The 21,802-nt window shown below is 44.7% G+C and overlaps 1 protein-coding gene across 1 annotated transcript in view; it reads left to right on the top strand.

The window, feature by feature from the left end:
- LOC133017819 (receptor-type tyrosine-protein phosphatase mu-like) overlaps window positions 1-21,802 on the top strand; it is a 171,993-nt gene that overhangs the window by 124,929 nt on the left and 25,262 nt on the right. Inside the window, exons 18-24 of the mRNA XM_061084029.1 lie at window positions 633-713; window positions 1,312-1,338; window positions 4,631-4,642; window positions 7,121-7,317; window positions 12,443-12,530; window positions 13,792-13,868; window positions 19,775-19,811. Of these exons, the coding sequence (XP_060940012.1) occupies window positions 633-713; window positions 1,312-1,338; window positions 4,631-4,642; window positions 7,121-7,317; window positions 12,443-12,530; window positions 13,792-13,868; window positions 19,775-19,811 (519 nt within the window). The remainder of the gene's footprint in view (window positions 1-632; window positions 714-1,311; window positions 1,339-4,630; window positions 4,643-7,120; window positions 7,318-12,442; window positions 12,531-13,791; window positions 13,869-19,774; window positions 19,812-21,802) is intronic.

Here is a 21,802-nt window from a genome sequence, read left to right as displayed (position 1 = left end):
CATGTGAAGGATCCATTCACTCAAATTTCAAAGAAACACATGTTCTCATCTGACTGTAACAGTTTGATTTGCTCAAGGTCTCAGAGACTCAGAGCTGCCACAGTGTGCACTCAAAAAACAAAAACTTAATTTTCCATAGGAGAACTGAGTAAACATGTTTTCTCTTCAGTTTAGAGACGGAAATGTTGAAGTGTCATTTGGACGACAGGAATATAAAACATTTGTACATTTGCACTGACTGTTACTTTTTTTTACTACTGTATATCCCGCCTATAGTGTATTCATATTTATATATATTATATTTTTACCCTGCTCATAGTGTATTCATCGTCCTTATATCTTACAATTCCTGTTAATACTGCAATATTCCATATATATTTCTTACTGTACAGATCTTATTTATTTACATTTTCACTTTAATACGCACAATACTCTGCACTTTTACTGCCTTTTTTGCACTTCTGGTTAGACGCTTAACTGCATTTCGTTGTATAAGTACTTGTACTGTGCAATGACAATAAAGTTGAATGTAACCTAATATAAAAGGTGTATTTTTGTCTATATGTTGCTGTAAAGTTTGAGAACCTCCTCCACTGTTGATGCACTGATGTTTCCCTTTGTTGCGTCTGCAGCCGGATCCTCCCCCTCTTCCTTCACGCTGCCCAAAGCCAACACTCTGACTGCTTCCATCCCCCCCAACTCCTTCTACCCAGGTAAACACACACTGTATTTCACTTCATCCCTACAGGAAGAAGTGCGTTGAACACAGACAATAATAGTGTTAATTATGTTGTTTTCCGCGTGAAACACAGTCTAAGGCGTTAATGTGCGACGTGTATTCATAGTTTTCATATGTGCTCAACAAATTAGACAAAGATCTCACTAATGAGAAGGGAGATAAATTGACTTTAGATGAGTTTTCACTCTGCTCATAACCGAGTGGAACTCAGCTCGTCAATTATAGCTTCCATTTCTCCAAATAATATCCGTAATTGTGTGTCTTATGTATTCAGATCACAGCTCATTGATTAGATGGAGTAAAGGGCAGCGAGAGATTTTTTTTTTTTTTTTTTTTCTAATCAACTAAACTGACTGTATAATTGGCTTTTTCCTAGAAAATCATGATAAGTTTCTTGTTGTGTGAGTTTGGCAAGAAATAAAAACTGTGGGTTATTGCTGCTGCTGTTGTGTCTTTGTGGGTTTTTGTCTTTGCTTCATTTATTAACCACAACTCTCTCTCTCTCTCTCCTCTCCTCTCCTCTCTCTCTCTCTCCTCTCTCACCTGCACTTGTTTCGGGGGGGTGTGAGCAGATCCCTTTGTGCCGACCGCCATCCTAGGTGAGACACGTTTTCCCTTGTTCCCATTTGCTGTTGATGATTTATACTGTTACAGTGAAATGACAGAGTTACATAACATTCATACGATCGCTGTTTGAAAACTTACCTGTGAGGATTTGAAAAAAAAAAAGAAAAAGCACACTCTTCTTTTCTTTTTTTTTCCCATTTTGAGTTCTTTGGTTTGGCTCTTTTACAAAAGATGGCTTCCTCACCTTCATACCTGCCTGCTGCTTCTCCTCCTCCTCCTCCCTCCTTCCCTCCCTCCTCCTCCTCCTCCTCCCTCCTTCCCTCCCTCCCTTCTCCCTCCCTCCTTCCCTCCCTCCCTGGGCTGAGGCTGGCTTCACTCCATCCCATCCGCATTGCGTGTCGTGCGTGTGATGTCACATCCGTGTTTGACCTCTCATATGCATGGACAGACATGTGGACTGGATGTGGGGGTAGTGTCTAGGGAGGGGAGGGGGGGGAGGAGAAGGCGGGGTGGTCAGAAGTGGTGGTGGCGGTGGTTTGGGGGGGTCAGAGGTCGCAGCAGCGGCACTGAGACGGAAACATAAAAAATAAAAAACGAGAGGCAGACGGAGAAAACGCTGTCTTAGCCGAAAATTTCTCCCCACAAAAAATGGTTTTGCGTTGGCTGTGCCGCCCTTCCCTCCCTCCCTCTCCCTCCTCTCTTCACATTCAACTCCTCTTCCCCCCCCACACACACAAAACAACAACCTTTCTATTATTCTTTTTAAAGTCGCTTCCCCCCCCCCTGCCTTTGGCTAACTTGCTAGTCGACCTACTTTGTTTTTGTTTAGCGTTTCACTCGGTGATGAGATAGAATAATAAAAAAGCGTTTTGTTCTTTCTGGTTAATTATCACACGGCCCTTTGTGGAGTCGCTGCTCTTCCAGCAGCAGCAGAGCTCATGGAACAGCTGTAAGTGGGACACACCAGAGCTGGAATAGTTCAATACTCGAGGCCACGGAGAGAGAGAGAAGCGAGCGAGCGACTCGGCACCGGCTCCACCGCAGCAGCACCAGTCACAGAGTGTCTTCTCCTCACAGAAAGAGTAACTCCGAGCGGCGTCTTTCATCAGCGCCGAGCGGTGACAGCTGCTGATGTTAGTTCCGCGCTTAATGAAGCGTGCGACAATTAACATGAGATTACGGCAGGCAGAGAAGGTCCCGTGCTCTCGGTTGTGACTCGCTCAGTCACAGCATTGTCTCATCAGCTCAGGTTAACCATCAAAACTCATTAGATCGCCCGAGAGGCGGCCAGCGTTTCCTTGATTTCGCCGCCGCTCGTCGCCTTTCCTTTTGCAATGACCCTCGGAAATATGTTTTTTTTCTTTTTTAACCTTTTTACGGAAGCGTACTGCATTCACTGCAGATTTTTCTAGTTTTTCGAACTTTTCCCCCCCCCGTTTTCCCGAGATAAAAATCCTGTTTTTCGAACTTTATTTTTTCCTATTTTTCCGAGATAAAGATCCTGTTTTTCGCTCAAATTTTTTTCCATGCTTTTATTTTGAAAGTGACGTATAGCGTCCATAGACGTAGCGTCAAATAAACCTGAAAACATCAGTTGAAAGTCTCGACCATCTTTCGGGGGATATGCTACAGATAGGTAGAGGATAGTTTTTATTTTTGTTCCGTTATTGGCTTTATTATAGAAGATTGGTGTGTAGTTCCTGTTATAAGCAGGTTGGTGGTTGGGACTCTTGTTTTGAAAGAGGTTCTAACGGAAAGGGGTTCTTTCAATAGAGAAAAGTGTGAAGGAAAATAAACGAGAGTGATGTCCCGATTCAATAACCATTTCTGGTGTCCTCTTTCGGCTGAGGCCTCCTGACAGTATAATAGAACAAACTGCTCGGCTACATTAGTCTGTTGCAGGATCAGGCTGATGCAGCAGCAACCATACTCCATGCATGTGAGAGCTTCAGGCAGGATTAAGGGAACGCCTTTTCCGGAGAAAACTTAACTCAGAAAAACAGGATTTTATCCCGGAAAAATAGGAAAAAAAAAAAGTTTGAAAAACAGGATTTTTAGCTCTGAAAAACAGGATTTTTATCTCGGAAAAACAGGAAAAAAAATAAGTTCGGAAAACAGGATTTTTATCTCGGAAAGACAGGAAATAAAATGAGTTCGGAAAACAGGATTTTTATCTCGGAAAACAGGAAAAAAAAAGTTCGAAAAACAGGAAAAATCCTGTTTTTCAAACTTTTTTGTGAATGCAATACGCTTCCGTACCTTTTAAAATACACGCAAATAAATAACTTACTTTTTGATTTGTGTATATGTGTGTATAATTTGTGAAACTACATTTTTTAGCTCTTTAAAAAACTTCAATAAAGACATTCCGGCTGGTGATGACGGCTCATTTGTAGATTTCTAAAGGCACCTATGTCATTCAGGATGGGATTTGAGTTCCCAGCAGCTTCATACTTTGTGAAATTGACAAAATGAGAAGTCAAACAGTTTGTGCAGCAAAGTAATAAACCATGCATTTTGGTTGAGGGCAGTTTAACAAAGGCAAGATTAAAATTTATAAAAAGCAAAAATCAACCTTAATTTACGCTGGATTTCAGACAAATTTCTTTACCTGCATGTGAAGGACCCATTCACTCAAATTTCAAAGAAACACATTTACCATGAGATTACGGCAGCCAGAGAAGGTCACATGCTCTCGGTTTTGACTCGCTCAGTCACAGCATTGTCTCGTCAGCTCAGGTTAACCATCACAACTCATTAGATCGCCGAGAAGCGCCGGCGTTTCATTGATTTCGCCTCCGCTCGTCGCTTTCTCTTTTTTTTTAAAGAATCTAAAACACTCGGTGTAAATACAGGTGTCACCGCGAGCACATGCAAATATAATTACGGCAATTCAGGATGTCAGGACACTCAGATATAATTGGCGCCGATCGACTTTTTTTTGCAAGTCGCCCGATCTGAAACAATTACAGCTTTGTTCCAAACGAGTATTCCACCTTTTGTTTTCTCCCCTGAAATCCATGACTTCCTTGTTTTGTTCTTTTTTATACTTTTGTCTTGCACTGTTGAAATTGCCCCATCCATCCACTCGACATCCCCCCCCCCACCCAATCCACACCCCCCCACCCCTTGATGAGGCTTTGGACTGAGGAGGCGTGTGATCATGTGATCTTGCCTCGTAGCGTAGCTCTAAAAAAGAAAAAAACTAAAAAAAAACTGTAACAGGATCTCATGCTGTATTGTTGCTTATCCCCTCTCTCCTCTCTCTCCTCCTCTCTCTCTCTTTTACATACATAACCTCTTATGTATCTGCTATCTAAAAAGTGCCCATTAATGGTAAGTTTCCCCAAGTGGGCCCTGGGGGGTTTGGGGGAAGGAGGCGGTGTGTGACTCAGAGAGCTGGCTGCTTCTGACATGGACATTACCACATCTCTTGCATGACCAGTGGACATGTTAGCATTTCACCCCCCGCCCCCCCCTCCTCCGTACCGTGCCACCAAGCCACCATTAGCCTAGCATGGTCAAAGTGCCCCATGGCAGCATCACCCCCCATGCATTCTCCTCCCATCTCCGCTTCCCTCCTGGGTTGTTGTTCTTTTAAATTATTCTTTCTTTTTTAGGTATGATTTTACTATTTCGTTTGAATTTTTGTTTTTTGGGGGGGTGGAGGTTTGACTCCACGCTGTGTCTGTGTGATGCTTCCGACGGCGCCTGCTGCAACATGCTCACTGTGGCCCCACCGCACCCCCCCACACATCCTCCTCCTCCTCCTCCTCCTCCTCCTCCATCGTCCGCTGGCTCCCCCACAGCATCTGTGCCTCATGTCTGCCACTGACTGGATTACAGTATGGAAGAGCTCACTCGCAAAAACAAAAAAAAAGAATCAAATCTGAGCTGCAGCCCAAACCAGCGTACTGTACCGCCAGTGGAATAAATACCAAAACTTGTTTTACAATCAATCAATCAATCTAATTTTATTTGTATAGCCCATATTCACAAATCATGGTTTGCCTCATAGAGCTTTAACATGGTGTGACATCCTCTGTCCTTAACCCTCAGCAAGAGGAAGGAAAAACTACTAAAAACCCTTTTAACAGGTTAAAATATGTAGAAACCTCAGAGAGACACATGTGAGGATCCGTCTCCCAGGACGGACAGAAGTGCAATAGATGTCAAGTGTAGGAAAAAATCATCGGGATTAAAGTTTTTAGCAGCATCGATGAGGGTTAACATTTTGAAGGATAACTTCAATACTATACGTCAAGCAGTCCTGCTGTTTCATAGTCTCTGGTCAGCAGCCAGCAAGACCGGATCCACTATAGTCCACAGTCATTGTCCACTGTCGCCAGCTAGGATCCACCACCATCCGATGCCAACGTGACAAAGGATCGGCCATCACCACTACGATCAGCCCGCACGATATAGAATCCACCAAACTGGATCCACCATTGCGACCTCTAATGCGAGATCCACAAATACAGCATCCTCATGTGAAATTTAACAATCGCTCTCCTGCTGATCCACTGGAGCATCTTCATTCTGACAGTCGCCACATTAAACGCTCCTAGTGACAGTGCTGTGCTTAAAGAGCCTGGTTCTCTAACGGCTCGGTACACTGGGCCTCCCTCTGATATCACAGCCACACATTGAGACAGATGGACCTGAACCTTCTCACCACATGACTCATCCTATTACTCAATGATGTTGTGTTGTTATGACCATCCATAACAAACAGATTACTAGCAGAGAGTTGTTTGTCAATCTGGAGGGTTGGTGACATAATGCTTAACAGTAAATGAGATAATGTGCCATCTGTCAACGGCAACAGTTGTGAGTGAGATGTGATCCGGTAGAAGAACCGGCACGCACCTGATCCCAGAACTCAAGTTTTTATTCAACGATAAACTCATAAAAACGCAACCGACATTTACTGCTGCAAGCATCATGTCACCCGTATGTGTCTTTACGACGTTGTGCTAATGAGCCGCGTGAGGGTCAGCCCTATGTTCCCACATGTCTAAGGATTTTTTTTTCACTGACAATTTTGAAAATTAGGCCCTATGTTCCCACAGCCCTATGTTTCCAGATTTCTAGATTTTTCTGAAAATTAGGGTTAGGGTTAGGGTAAGCGGTGTTGAGCTCAAGAGAGGGTTAGGGTTAAGGCTAGCGGTGTTGAGCTCAAGAGAGAGTTAGGTTTAGGTTTAGGGTTAGGGTTAGCAGTGTTGAGCTCAAGAGAGGGTTAGGGTTAGCGGTGTTGAGCTCAAGAAAGGGTTAGGGTTAGCGGTGTTGACCTCAAGAGAGGGCTAGGTTTAGCGGTGTTGAGCTCAAGAGAGGGTTAGTGTTAGGTTTAGGGTTAGGGTTAGGGTTAGCGGTGTTGAGCTCAAGAGAGGGTTAGGGTTAGGGTTAGCGGTGTTGAGCTCAAGAGAGTTTGGAAGGGTTAGAGTTAGGGTTAGAGTTAGCGGTGTTGAGCTCAAGAGAGGGTTAGGGTTAGCGGTGTTGAGCTCAAGAGAGTTTAGGGTTAGGTTTCGGGTTAGGGTTAGAGTTAGGGTTCGGGTTAGAGTTAGCGGTGTTGAGCTCAAGAGAGTTTGGAAGCTAGCTAGCTCCTTCAAATCGCCAGCTACAGAATGGTAAACCCTTAACTACCAGGCAGGGGTAGAAATGTGGGAACTGTAGGAACATGGGGCCTAATTTTGTAATGAATACTGGAAATGTAGAAACATAGGGCTGTGGGAACATAGGCCACATGAGGTTTCTTCTCCCACGTCTCCGTCCTGACCCCCCCGGCCTTGTGTCTGTGTGTTTGTGTCCCAGCAGACGAGAGCCAGAACACGGGCAGCGACACCAGCAGCCTGGTGCAGTCAGGCCACACCCACTCGCTGAGGAAGCGCGAGCCGGTGGACGTGCCGTACCAGACGGGTCAGCTGCACCCGGCCATCCGCGTGGCCGACCTCCTGCAGCACATCACCCAGATGAAGTGCTCCGAGGGCTACGGCTTCAAGGAGGAGTACGAGGTAGGACGCCGCCCCCCCCTGTCCCCCCCCCTCCAATGCCTGCGAGGGTCCGCAAAACACACATAAAGCCCCGGTGATGGACTTGTGACATCACCATGGAGATTGTGGAGTGTGGAGATGTTGGTCAATCTCCAAAAACGAGGCTTCATCTGTGTTTCTCTCTCTCTCTCTCTCTCTCTCTCTCTCTCTCTCTCTCTCTCTCTCTCTCTCTCTCTCTCTCTCTCTCTCCGTGTCTGTCTCCCGCTCTTTCTCTTTCTGTCTGCCGCCCCCCCCCCCCGTCTGTTTTGCACTGCACAGCAGATCTGTTTTGTTTTGTTTCTCCCCAGATGCACTTTTATGATAAATTGTTAATGCGGCCCGTCCCAGTGTGTTTACGGTGTGTGATTCGTTTTGTTGTTCATCTGTTTTCCGTGTTGTAGTGTTGCAGCGACTGTGCATTCCCGTCTCTTCCCCCCCCACCACACACCTCAGAGACTCAGCTACAGACCAACATGAAATGCCAAAAATGAATAAATCCCCTCTCTCTCCACGTGTTTGCTCCCCTCCTTCATCTGTACCGGGTCCGATTAGACACCGACCTGCTGCTTCTCTCTCAAGACTGTTGTCACACCACAGCACGGCAGCGGTAATGTGACACCGGGCCGCTCGCTGACACCAAAACAAAAAGATCCCCCCCCCCAGAAGAGCATCAGTCTCATTTCCCCTCATTAGAGCGGGAGGCTGGCAGCGCTTGGCGGCGCTCCAGCCTCCTCGCCGTCCCTCAGCACAACACCAGGCGGCCCCGGCTCACCCGGACGCCAGGTTGGAAGCGTCTGGCTCCGAGCGATACTTCATAAATCCCTCTCTCTTTGGAAACATCGAATGTGCATCACTCGCATCTTTCGATCTCTCGTTCTTTTCACCGATAGGGCTGCCTCTTGTTTTTCATACTTATAAACTCTTATATTTATCACCTTTCTTTATCTTATTTCCTTATCAACATCCAACTCCCTCATCTTCTCTTTTCTCACCTTTCATCAGATCTCTCTCTCCGTCCTCTCAGCTCATATCCTTCCCCTCTTTTGTGCTTTCTCTCTCTCTCTCTCTTAAAGTCTTTCCCTGTAACTCACTTATCCACACCTCCAGCACTCCTCTCCTGCTTTCCCCCTTTCCCGCTCTTCATCTGTATAGTATGAAAAAACAAGAGGCAGCCCTATCGGTGAAAAGGTGCCGGGCGACGAGAGATGGAGAGATGCAAGTGATGCACATTAGATGCTTCATTTTTTCATACTTACAAACTCTTATATTTATCACCTTTCCTTATCAACATCCATCATCCTCATCTTCTCTTTTCTCAACTTTCATCAGATCTCTCTCTCCGTCCTCTCGGCTCATATCCTTCCCTTCTTTTGTGCTTTGTCTCTCTCTGTCTCTCCCTCTGTCTCTCTGTCTCTCTCTCTCTCTCTCTCTCTCTCTCTCTCTCTCTCTCTCTCTCTCTCTCTCTCTCTCTCTCTCTCTCTCAATGTCTTTTCCTGTAACTCCTGCACACTCTCTTTCTCTCGCTCTCGCTCTCTCTCTATCTCTGTCTCTGTCTCTGTCTCTTCTCTCTCTGTCTCAATGTCTTTCCCTCTAACTCCTGCACTCTCTCTCTCGCTCTCTCTCTCTCTCTCTCACTCTCACTCTCACTCTCACTCTCACTCTCACTCTCACTCTCACACTCACTCTCTCTCTCACTCTCTCTGTCTTTCTCTGTAACTTACTTATCCACACCTCCCGCACTCCTCACCTCTCTCTCTCTCTCTCTCTCTCTCTCTCTCTCTCTCTCTCTCTCTCTCTCTCTCTCTCTCTCTCTCTCTCTCTCTCTCTCTCTCTCTCTCTCTCTCTCTCTCTCTCTCTCTGTCTCTCTCTCTCTCTTAATGTCTTTCCCTGTAACTCACTTATCCACACCTCCCGCACCCCTCTCCTGCTTTTCCCTCTTTCCCGCTCTTCATCTTCCTCTTCCCCGCTCAGTCTCACTATGCACGAGCCAGTTTTATCAGTAATTAACTCCCCCCGTCGCCCTCGTGACTGCAGAGTTAAATAATGCAGCCTCCCGTCGCTACCTGCAGCATGAGATCACTGAAGGGCTGGAGCGCTGTGGGCCGCCCTCCGGGCCTGATCCATTATGGATGGAGGTGTTTTGGGGTTCACGCGACCGGCGTCGTACGAACGCTAAACAGTCAATCAAGAGGAAACAATGCCACAACCAAGAGATTGACCCCTGCCCCCCCGCCCGGCTGTCCCCTGTAGCTGTCCAACAGAAACAGAAAAAGGCCTGTGAGATGCTCATAGTGTGCGATGGAGCTCGTTCTCTCTCGGGCTAGAGCGATGACTTTGTGTGTTGTGTTCCTCTGCTGTCTCCTCTGCATCAATCTGTCTTCAGGTTAACTTCCCTTTTGATCCATTTCTCTGATTTCTGTTGATAAGACTCATGGAGCCTCGTGCAACCTGTTAACTTACCCTGTACTATATCTCTCTCCGACCCATGCTTCTTGTTATTCTTTACGTTTAACTTTGGATCAGATAAACGAGGTAAGCTCAAACTTTTGGTTATTTGTGAGTTTTTTATTATTATTATTATTATTTTAGACTTGCAGATGATATCACAAACCTGACAGATTGATTGTGCTTGTTTGGTTGATTTTAAAGCCCTGTGGGATTTAAAATAAAACGTCTCATGTGAACTGATCTGATCTGGAAAAAGGGGAATTTACCAACAGAAGTTTTGCAAAGTTACCAAACTATCTGACAGTGTACGGATGATGCAATGTGTTCAGCAGTGACATTTTGTTTTTATCTTTTAACTCTTGTCCTGTCTTGTCTTGAGAATGTCACTGTGAAATGTTTCCCCTTTGATCAGGAAATGTGAGATCCACAAACGCTTCACAGCTCAGAGATTCAGATGTTGCTTTACAAAGCTTTTCAAAAGAATATTTAAAAAACGAAATGCAACCAGAGTGACTCGGTAAAAAAAATAAGAAAAACATGAAATCTGAATGGTTTGGAAAAAGTTTACTACAGTTTATTCTCATAAATCAACAAATGTTTTATTGTCATGTAACCAAACCAACCACGTACTGATATGATCTGGAAATTGGAAAACTCCATGAAGGCCACACTCATGGTGTGAACTTTTCAAAAGCTTTATAAAAAAACATATTTCATTCAAACTAAAACTAAATATTTTGCATGTCTAAATTTCTTCTTTTCTTTTTGCACATTGACGCACTCTTTGAAAAACAGGAAACAGAAAACAACTTTCCAACTGCATCAGATGAAATGTGATGATGTCATCGCATTTCACTTGTTTTCAGCTCGTTTCAGTGGATTAGGCTCTAACCTTGAATGAGCTCTAGTCTGGTTTGAATGAGTTTCCTGTTCTCACACCGTACACGAGTCTATTAGTTCAATTCAGAAGCAAATTCGCACACAAAACAATTCTTTGTGTTTCCAACCCTGGTGCTTTTATTTCCTCACTTTTCCACGGTGTGTATGCTGAGCGCTCGGTTGTTGCCGTGTGTAGGTTTTTTGGTTGTTGTTGTTTTAGAGAAAGTGATGTGCGATGCAGACAAACTGTGCTGGGACCGGAGTACAGCAGGTAGTCTGTAATTAAAAGCACACTAAGTTGGATCTGGGCCAATGGGAATAATTTGTGGATGGTGAACGACTTCCCGCAGATGCACTGAAAACAAAAAAAACACTGTAAAACACATCACAGACCTTTTTCATCAGAATAGTTTTTCACATGCGGAGCCATCCGTTGTTTTTCCATCGCTGTCAGGTAACCAATTATTCCCAGTGTGGGTGTGTAGCCATTAAATTCACATTTCTCTCTCTGTGGACACAAACTACTTCAGCACGATAATGTTTCTCAGACTTTAGGATTCAAACAGATGGAAGAACGAGGCTGTAGCGTCTCAGACAGGCAGGGTCACTCAGTTCAGGAGAAAGCGATTATAAAGTTGCGAGGTAACGCCTTCAGATTGAGGATGATTCGTCATCAGAAGCTGGATGTGAGACTCGTATCCTTCAGCCCGACACAGAGGACGACATTGGCCTGAGCATTTACTCGAGACATACAGGAGGACAGGCTTGTGTAATGTATCCCTGAGACGAGCGTCCGTCTTCACAGGACGGATGGGACGTATCTTTAGCATATAAAAGCTGTTTCTCAGTGAAATCACTAATCCTCAGGACTTAATATGGGGATTTGTCCTTGTGAGGTGTCTGAGAGGCCTTTTCTCTGCGAGACAAATGGCCGCCGGCTGCCGCGGCGCCGAGACGGATGAAACCATCAAGTCCGAGAGCGGCGATGATTGACGACAGAGTGTCCGGCTCCCTCCGACGGGGGGGGGGGACCACACCAGAGGAACTCTCCAAACAATCAGTCCAACCTTCCATCAACGCTCTCAGATCCTTATTTGCACTCGGCTCCGCATTCTAATGCATTGGCTTGACTTTTCAAAAGTGCATTAGCCGACGATCACAAAGCCAGAACAATAAGATGTTTTTGTCCAGAACCCGTCTGCTCGGAGCCAGCCTCGCCCCCCCGCCCGGCCCGGCCCTGCCGAGCAGCGGCGGCACTGGCAGTGGAGATGTATTTTCATAATTTGGCTTAATTGTGCCTGGTGTGCCATCAGAATGGAAATCTCCCCAGTGAGAGGTGATAAATATTTCATGAGCGTAATCTGAGCCGAGCGGTTTTTGATCTGCAGACGATGAGCTGGCTTTATTTTTTCCCGGCGTCGAGCTGATTGAGTCCTTCAGACGCGGCGGCGGCGGAGTGACAGGCGCCGCGGTGGTTCCGTGTCGCAGGGGGACCGGTTTGAGCGTGACTCCCGCTGCCTCGGCCCTCATGGCACTTGCTGTTTGACACAGCGTCCTCCCTCCCTCCCCCTGTTCCACCTCTCATAATGATGTGAATATCTCTCTCTCTCTCTCTGCGTCTTGCTTTTCTGTTGCAATGTTCCCTTCCTCTCCTTTATTTTTGAGAGCTGAAAGAGGAAGACTGTGTTCTTTAGTCTGGTTATCATTTACAGTGCTCACACATGACACCGTGTTTCATCCCCCCCCCCCCCTCTCTGTTCTCTGTTTTCTCTGCTTTCAGAGCTTTTTTGAAGGACAGTCGGCGCCATGGGACTCTGCCAAGAAGGATGAGAACCGCATGAAGAACCGATATGGGAATATTATTGCATGTGTGTACAAAGCACCTCCTCAGCGCTCATGAATTTCTGTTCCCATTCTTCTGTCTGATTTATTGGCCAGTCGTGTGACTCTGGATAACTGTAAGCTGCTCAAACAGAGTTTTATTATCAGCCAACAAGAGCAGCTTTGACCTTTCCGATCTACTTTTATATTCATCTTCCCGCAGCGTCTTTTAAGTTATGAGAAATAAGCCGCGCAACGGCATATGGCACATAACATGGAGCCTCGGCGGTGTTTATAAAAATGTAAAATTTTATTCCGCTCGTATTTTTTGTCTTCAAACTCGAGGCTGAGATGCAGATTTTTGCCAATTAATGCTGAAATATCATTTTGACCCTCAACTGTAAAAGTTACTGATTAACTTTAAAGGTACATTTCCAAATGTAGAATGCAGATTGAGATGTTAATTTGGATGTTAATATGGGGACAAATCCGTCATTATCACTCTATGGCCTGATTCAAATCTGTTGTGGCATATTTTAATACTTTTTGCATAATATTCACATATTAAACATTGAAGGAAGCTTCTAAAATCCACAAAATACAGTTTATTTTAACTTGAATTGCACTTAGAGAGCGAGTATCTCTTAAATTAAAACAAACATTACAGCTCAGCCAACATCAAGTTTCTCAGCTACACAGAGTTACAGGTTATAAGTCACCGAACAGCAGCTGGAAAAAACTGACAACCTGTAGGAAACCCTATTTAAATTCAGATTTTTATTTGGATATTCACCAAATAGCACACACTCATTGATAATTATCCCTGAAATCATCGTGGTTTTAAACGGACATCAGAATCATTCTGTTTGTCGTATGCACTCAGTCACATTACTTTATTGTCACGTTTCTCAGCTACACAGAGTTACAGGTTATAAGTCACCGAACAGCGGCTGGAAAAAACTGACAACCTGTATGAAACCACATTTAAATCCACAAGTCAGATTTTTATTTGGATATGCACCAAGTAGCACACACTCATCGAGAATTACCCGAAATCATCATGGTTTTAAACGGACATGAGCCTCATTCTGTTTGTCGTACCCCCTCGGTCACAAGACTTCATTGTCTCTTTTAATTGAGCCAAACTTTTAATACCAGTGTGGTCGTGCTCCCAGTCGTCCGTCACCACTGCCTCTCTGTGTTCTACTGTCTCTCTATCTCCCTCTCCCCCTCCGTTTCTTCTCCTGATGTCCTTGTTAATATGATTAATTCAATGCTGGTTTCTTCCTCTCTCCGCCTCTCTTCCAGATGATCACTCCCGTGTCAGGCTGCAGGCCCTGGAGGGGGAACAGAGCTCCGATTACATTAATGCAAATTACGTTGATGTAAGTACACACACCGACCGCGCCACCAAATGCAAAGGTCACTGCGCTTCCTCTCGGGGAGGGAGAGGGCGCTGGTGCCGCCGTCACGGGGGGGCCTTAGGGACAAAGCATCCCCCGCTGCCTGCCCATCACACGCACACACACACACACACACAGAGAAACACACTCAAACACGCACACGTTGCCTTTTTATTCAACTTTAGAAAGCTGCTGTACCACTGTTGGATATATTAAAAGGAATAAGGATCAGAGTGACAGCGCCTGGTGGGAGCAGAGAGACACCAGGCGACTCAGAGGTCATTGTTTGCTTTGAACAACATTTCGAGAACAAACACAATTGAGAATCAGAAGCAGAGTATTTGACGCACAAGAGAACAATGTTTTACCTTGAAAATAAAGTTTAAAAGCAAAGACACAGAGGAAGAAAAGTCATTGTTCTGCTTTTTAATTATCTTATCAGATAAGATTCAACAACTCCTCATAGCTCAGTGATTCATTAATTCATTTCTATTGCTACAGGGTTTGTTATTCGGTCTCTTGTCCTTGCAACTTCGCCAAAAGAGCTTAAATGTCGTTTTTCCGAGTTGTTGTCTTCGTTCATCCGTTGCCTTTTAGACACGCCCACATCGACACGCCCACTCACTCGCTGTGGATCCTCCGGAGAATCTTCTGAGACTCACCCGGACATTATACTCGGGGGCTGGAAGGAGAAACTCTGGAGATTGTCCGCAGCTACTGACTCAGACATTTCTATTCTCACATGCAGCCGCTCTTGATAATTTCAGGAGATTATCAGCAGCTAAAAATGAGACAATAATTTCTTTCTCTCTCCACTTCACGCCTACTATCCTGTCGATAAAGACAAGTGGTAACTGCTGGTTGTAAGTGGAGCACGAACCGGGATCTCTGGTGTCAAAGATGATTTATCTGATAAAGATGGTCGAGGCAGATGTCGCCCACATTGACTCTGGTTCTCGAGGTTTCCTCCAGTTAATGAGGAAGGAGCCAAAGTGCTGCTCGTTGAGGAAACTGTCAAAAGGGCCTTGAGATTATGATTTCGCGTAATACAAATAAAACGGAATAGAATTGAGAGGTTTCTTCTCCTTCAGAGGTGATTCAGCCTCTTTTCCGTTGAAGCCATCCGGGAAACATCTCAGTGCAGCATCAGCATCACTAGTCTTCATCTCTACCAGGCAGCTTCCTCCTCTTCCTCAACCTCTTCTATAGAATGAAACGAGATGCAACAGTTAATCGACAGTGCAGTCGTTTAGTTACACTTCTTACCACAGGAGAGCACTTGCGGCGCAGCTTTAACATGCACTTTAGTGACTTTAGCATTAGCTTTACAGTGAGTAGAAGTCATTAAAAGGTGGCGTGAGGCATGCCTCCTGTTAAAAACAGATCTCTCGATTCACTCAGACAATATGGAACCCCCTGATCTGACCTGATTTGCTGTTAATAGCAGTGTTAGTAGCAGGATGTGACCAATCAGAGCAGCTCATCGGCCCCTTTGAGCAGATGCTTCCACTCCATGTGTAATGGGCTGGTGATGTACCTGACTCCCTAAGTGGTTTTCTGCTCAGGAGAGAACTCGCTCTCTCTCTCTCTCTCTCCCACTCCGTCTCCCCCCCACCCACTGCACGCCCGCCCCTCTAATGTGGTAATTTGTAATCTCTTGTTACGCCTTCAAACATAAATTCATAATGCAAGGTGTGCCACAGTAAATGCAGGGGGCTTAAATTATTTACCTTTCCCACTATTCGGTTTATGGTCCATTATGCTGCGAATGGGGATGCTGCGGAGACGGCTCTCACAATGGAGAGGGCCCCATTATAAGATAAGAATATACGCATATTAAAGAGGGGCCTGATTGAAAAGGATTTCCACTGCTCTGCCGGCTTCATTGGAAAAGTACTTAGTGGAAATGCAGGCAGATGGGTAATGATGTTTTTGCTCTTCAGAAAAGCTTTTTAACCCATCTAAAAGCTTGTCCTGCCCAATAAACTCTTATACGTGGAACATTCCCCACAGTGTTTGTTATTGTACTCTATTATACTGCCGATTATTTCCAGTCATGTATGAGTAAGCAGAGCCGGCCGGGTGTGTTTCTCTTCCTGCGCAGCTGATTGAGTATTTTCATAAGCGTCGAGGAGGCAAGGAAACATATTTGAATGGCCTGTCGCCTGCAGAGCTCTGTTTGTGGGCTCACAGGGAAAGAGAAGTTTCGCTGGGGTTGTGCTCTTTAAACTGAAGTGATGTATGGAGGTGATGACATGTTAAAGATGCACAGAAGTCACGTGACTAGGGTTGCAAAGGGGCGGAAAGTTTAGCTCGGGAATTTTGGGAATACGCGAAAAAATACGCAAATTAAACGCTGAGCAATAAAACCATCATTCAAAACTCTATTTTAAAGATGTATGGAATGCAGCACACGCTACATGTTGAATCTCAACCCTCCACTGTTCATTCTTCCATCACATGCACAGATAACTCCCAGCATCCTTCACTCTACAGCTGGGCTACTGAGGCCTGCTGTAGAGTGCAGGACTAGTCAGGTAAGTTTGATGATATTACTGGGAAAATATATTAGCGTGCTGATTGAGGATTGTTCATCTGTTCATCTAGCCTATTTCCATTAATTTATCCATCAATTGTAAAATATGTTTCCAGACGATTCCACATGTTTGGCTAACTATTTATATCTCTGGCATTGCATTAGTGTTTTTTTACAAACTTTTTTCTCATCTTATTCTACAGAACAATGCCACATGTACTATCTCATGTGTGGAGACATTTCACCCCATCCAATGTAGAAGGAAAGGCTGTGTACATTTGCAAATACTGTGCAAAGACCTATGTTAAGAATGACACAACGATGCAGAAGCATATAGTCAAGTGCCCAAAGTTTCCTCAGGGCTAAAATCAGCCTATGACATAACAATATGTTTATATTTATGTCTGTAAATGACAAGGTAAATACAGTTAGTATAAATTATCCACAAAATTTCCCGTTAATTCCCGTATATTCCCGTATATTCCCGTTAATTCCTGTATATTCCCGTTAATTCCTGTTAATTACCATGAAAAGGTTCCAACTTTGAATATTCCCGGAATTTTGCAACCCTACACGTGACTCACACGTCCTCAACCCTGTCGCTGAAAGGTTCATTAACAAGTTTGCGTCTGTGTAGAAATATCACAAAACTTTAAATGACATGTTTTGATCGATTGAGGTTTTGGTCAAACAATGTAACCTGAGGGGAAGTGTGGACTTTGTCAATATTTAACCAAAACCCCGACCGTTCTCGAACCACAACCACCTTCTTTTATAGCCTCAAACTGAAAAACACCTGGGACTCAAACCTCCGTCTCCCACTTTGTGAATCCACCCATCCATCCTCAGTGCAGGATTAATCCAGCATGGAGCCCGGGGGCAGATCTGAGCAGTCGGCCCCTCCTGACCTGCTGCTTGGTTAAACACTATTTTATTGAGGAATATGCAAAGTCAGGCTCACAGCATCATGCAGCATGTGGTTAATAGGCTTTTCGGTTTGGGGAAAAAACTAAAGTGCAATTGAAGAATATACATATTTTTTAATCTTATACCTTTATTCGATTATAAGATCTATTAGACACCATTCACTCACAACACTGTTCTGTTAAGTTCAGTTGATGTACTTGCTATGTTTTTTTTGCATAAAATTAAAACCACCACAAAGCAACTGATGCACGAACCCGCCCTGAAGCTCCAGGCCCTCAGGGCGGCTACACACTTCATCACGGTCCAGATTCCAGTTTGAGATTCATAAGGATGTCACGTTTTGACTCAGGAACTTATAGAGACAGCACTTACTTTTTATTTTCTCCTTAATGCATTCGGCAAAGCAAATCATTAGTATTTAAATGCATTTTTTCCAGGTGATGCGTTTGGCCCCCGAACTGCAGAAGTGAGCCGTCTAATGAAATGATATTCAGGCTGAAAATACAAATTCATGCCCGCAGGCAAAAGCACTCCATGCTGCATATTTTAGACATTCAACACCCCACTGTTACTGGAAAGAATTAATGTAAATGATGATTGTAATAAGCAATGCAGCACAGAAAAGAAAAAAACCGGAGAGCAGAGCACATACTCAATTCCTCTGGTAATTTGCACATCCCTGGAAACAAAGCCTGCTCAATTAATAATTTCAACATTGACATTCCTGCATTTATCTCTTTGTGGGGCAGAAACACACTGATGCACTTAATGTAGCATGCTTATTAAAAGCTGCAAGTTCATTTATAGTAAGCTCTACTCACCTGACAGTCACTGTCAGGGCTCCGCCTCTCTTTTCTGTCTCTCCCTCTCTAATCCGACGGCGTACTGGGCCTCCACTCTACTTGACAGAACATACATGAAAGCACAAACAAATCTCCTACTCAGTCCAGAGATAAAGAAGTCATTAAAAATGGAGGACAGCTGAATAGCTGAAGGAGCCCCGTGGATGAGAGAGAGGGAGAGAGAGAGAGAGTGAGGGAAAATATCCTTTGTGTCTTCCTCCCTTCATTGCAGGAGCGTTAATCACGGTCCAAGTTAAATTGAATATGAGTGAGATAAGCAGAGCAGCAGGGGGTGGGTGGGGAGTTTGGAGCAGGGAGGGAGGGGGGGGCAATCAAGAGGAGGCAGGACTGAGGGAAGAGCCTTTAAGTCCTTGTGTTTTGTTTCCTTCCTCATATCTCCGGAGAGAAGACAAGGAATTGGACAAATAAAAACTTGAAGGGATTAGAGTAATCCCAGAGACTAGAGGCCTGTTGTGAAGATCAGTGCTGTTAGTCGTATCGGGGGGGGGAGGTGGGGGGGGGGGATTATCACCACTTTGCCTGCAGATTCCAGAGGTGTGCCGCATATAGAGAGCGTGATGGAGAGTGTTTGTGCATCTTGCATGCAGCAGCATCCATCACCAGCCGGCTCTCAGTCGCTCGGGCAGATCTAGAAACAAAGAAGTGAAGGGGGGGTTGTACAGTATAGTAGCTGGTTAGCCTCATTGTGTGACTCACGGTGTTTCTTGAGCAGCAAACAATTCCTGAGCAGTGAGTTTATTTTGGCTGCTATCTGAGTTATCCGAGAGAGCAGCTACTGTTAACTGGGATTCACTTTAAATGTGTACGGGTCAGTATCATGTAGACCTGGGTTAGTGGTTTGTACTTTCACCTCTCAGCAAGAGGGTTCAAATCCCACTCTGTGTGAAGTTTGCGTGTCCTTCCTCCTCCAGTCCAACGACAATTGGAGACTCAAAGTTCAAATCTGGTATCAACATCAATAATGCACTAACGCATCCTGAGATCTGATCACGACTCGGCCACATTATTTTCATGATATGATATCTGAAGGACCGCCTACTCTACCTCTACCTACTACTCTGACCAGCTACACTTTATATGTACTTGTACACTTCTCAGTATCCATACATTGATTTGTTTGTAGCCACCAACACAAAATCAACACTGACCTCCACATAGTGACGAATGCTTTTCTTAAACGGGTAAAATCTTTCTGCAGAGCTGGAAGCATTCATTAATTCACAAACATCGTCGTCGGACACATTCTAATTCTCACACTGGGTTCATTTTGTCATTTCGCCAACACGACTTACATAAGTGAAATTGGCTGTAGGTGTGAATGGTCTGTTAGTGTCTGGATGTCGGTCCTGCGACTCGTTCAGGATGCTTCCCGCCTCTCGCCCAGTGTCGGCTTGGATAGATAATGGATGGATGGATGGATGGATGTAAAATTTGCATGCAAGTGTTCAAGTTTATTGTGAGGAAAACCACATATCAAAGTCAGGGTGTGTTTTAGAGGAATCATCTTTCACGAGTAGGAGGAAACTGATCTGACGTTCCTATTCTTCTTCTTCTCTTTCCAGGGTTACCACAGGCCGAACCACTACATCGCAACTCAAGGTAAGAATAAAACTTTCTTAAAGAATTAGCACGGCCTTCTGTGGTGAGAACAAGGGTGTCTGTTTCAGACGGGTGGGGGGGGGTGAATGTGTGCAGGTGTTTCTCAAATCTCTCTCTAAACATCCACATGGCTGTTTACATGCGCTCCTGCAAACTACTCTTTGATGCTCAGTCAACTGTGTGTTCGGGGAATCTGTTGCCGCTCAGTGGACACACACACACACACACACAGACACACACATGCAGACGACACACACACCGAGCAGAGCAGCTTTCTCACCGTCTCCTCACTCTCTCTCTCCCTCCGTCCGCGGTGAGGGAGCGATTAATCAGACAGTCTGGGAGAAAGCTGAATAAATAAATGGATTAGCTGACATGTACAGGCACATTTTGTCACTGTGTTAATCTGGCAGGCAGATTCCCGGAGCCAGGAGTACTTACCACGACCCCGGAGGTTAAGTCTGATTGATGGTTAATTGTTATGAATTTTTGCGTGGAGGGCTTTACTCCCCCACTAGAGGTCTGCGTACCACTGGAGTGGAGATAACAAAAAAATCAGTGAAGGGAAGAAGAATAAGAAGAAGAAAAAAGGGAAGAGGTGTTTTTTTTTTTCTGCAAAGAGGCCGTAATGGATTCACAATCTGCTTTGGCGGAGCTGGGAGTTGCATAATTACCTGTTTATTAGTGCGTCGCTTCTCTTCCTCAGTGTCTCAATTAAAACAACTCTCTGTTTGCTCTTAAATCAGAAGGAGGCGGCCGACCAATCACTGCCTCCGTGTCACTGTCTGTCTGCACAGCCAAGGCTCTAACCCGACCACCGGGGGGGTCCACAGAACCCAGCCGTCTGTCCAGTGCCCACTCTGTCCTGCAGAAATTAGTACATAAAGCATTAAGGCACTTCAGGCGAGAATGAGTGTTATAATATGGGAAATATAATTTATTGTGTATTTACAGACGTCAGTATTCATGATTGAAAATCAACAGTTACTATATATTATATCACCTCAATATGAACAGCTATGTACCACTTCAGATTGTCCAAACATTTCCTTGTTCTTTCATTCTCATATTCATACAGACGTCAAGTACGATGCCCTGGGTCATGTGAGCGTGTCAAACTGTGTGTGATTTCATTAAAAACACACAAAAGTGGTCAAAAAGTCAAGAGGGGGGGGTCCTCACTTCACTGCAACACAGCTCTTTAACATTCAGCCCTGAAAAAGGAATTTCAACCGGACTATTATCATTCTTCTAATTGTCCTCCAGTCATTAGGAGCATTCTGATATTTGTGATGGGAATTTTGTATTTAGACATGTTCAAATGTAACAGATTACATTTATATAGAGAGAAGTTTACTGAAAGATGTATTTCTGTGTTTAAGACTCATAGTCAGAGTTTAGCTCAAGTTAACACTATGCATAATACTCTTGAAGGGCCTATAGACGTGGCCTTCTCAGTCTAGTGTGAACAAAAGGTTTCTCAACAGGGGCCAATTAAGTCTTCTGCAGCAGGGAGCTTCAAAGGCTAATAGGTGTGACCTGCAGAGACAGGAGATCTCTGAGAAACTCACAGGGTCTGGAACAAGATGCGTTTAGCATCTTGTTCAAACTTCAAAGAGACCGCCAGAGACCAATGTCTGGTCTTCCTGTGACGACATGGAGAGAAGCTGATTGGACAAATGTATTTTACTGTGGAGAGGAGGGATCTGATTGTATAAATGGAGTGTACTTTTGAGAGCTCATCGCCATTGCCCTCATATCTGTCACCGTGATGTTTGAGCTCTGTGCCATTGAGGTCAAGTCTGTTGTCGTGACTTGACCTTTGTAAACCGTCCGCAGACGGTTTGAATTAAACATCCAGAATTGATAATTGCTTGTTGTGTCATGATATGTAATAATGTCCCATTACATTTGGCTGTTGTTGGCAGTGACATCCACGTGAGCGACTCTGGCTCTCGGTGCTGAGGGTAGGTAATTGCGCCGGGGCAGTA

The sequence above is a fragment of the Limanda limanda genome, chromosome 13 (genome assembly GCF_963576545.1).
Source record: "Limanda limanda chromosome 13, fLimLim1.1, whole genome shotgun sequence".
NCBI classification, from domain to species: domain Eukaryota; kingdom Metazoa; phylum Chordata; class Actinopteri; order Pleuronectiformes; family Pleuronectidae; genus Limanda; species Limanda limanda.
This window is presented reverse-complemented; position numbering and strand designations above follow the sequence as displayed.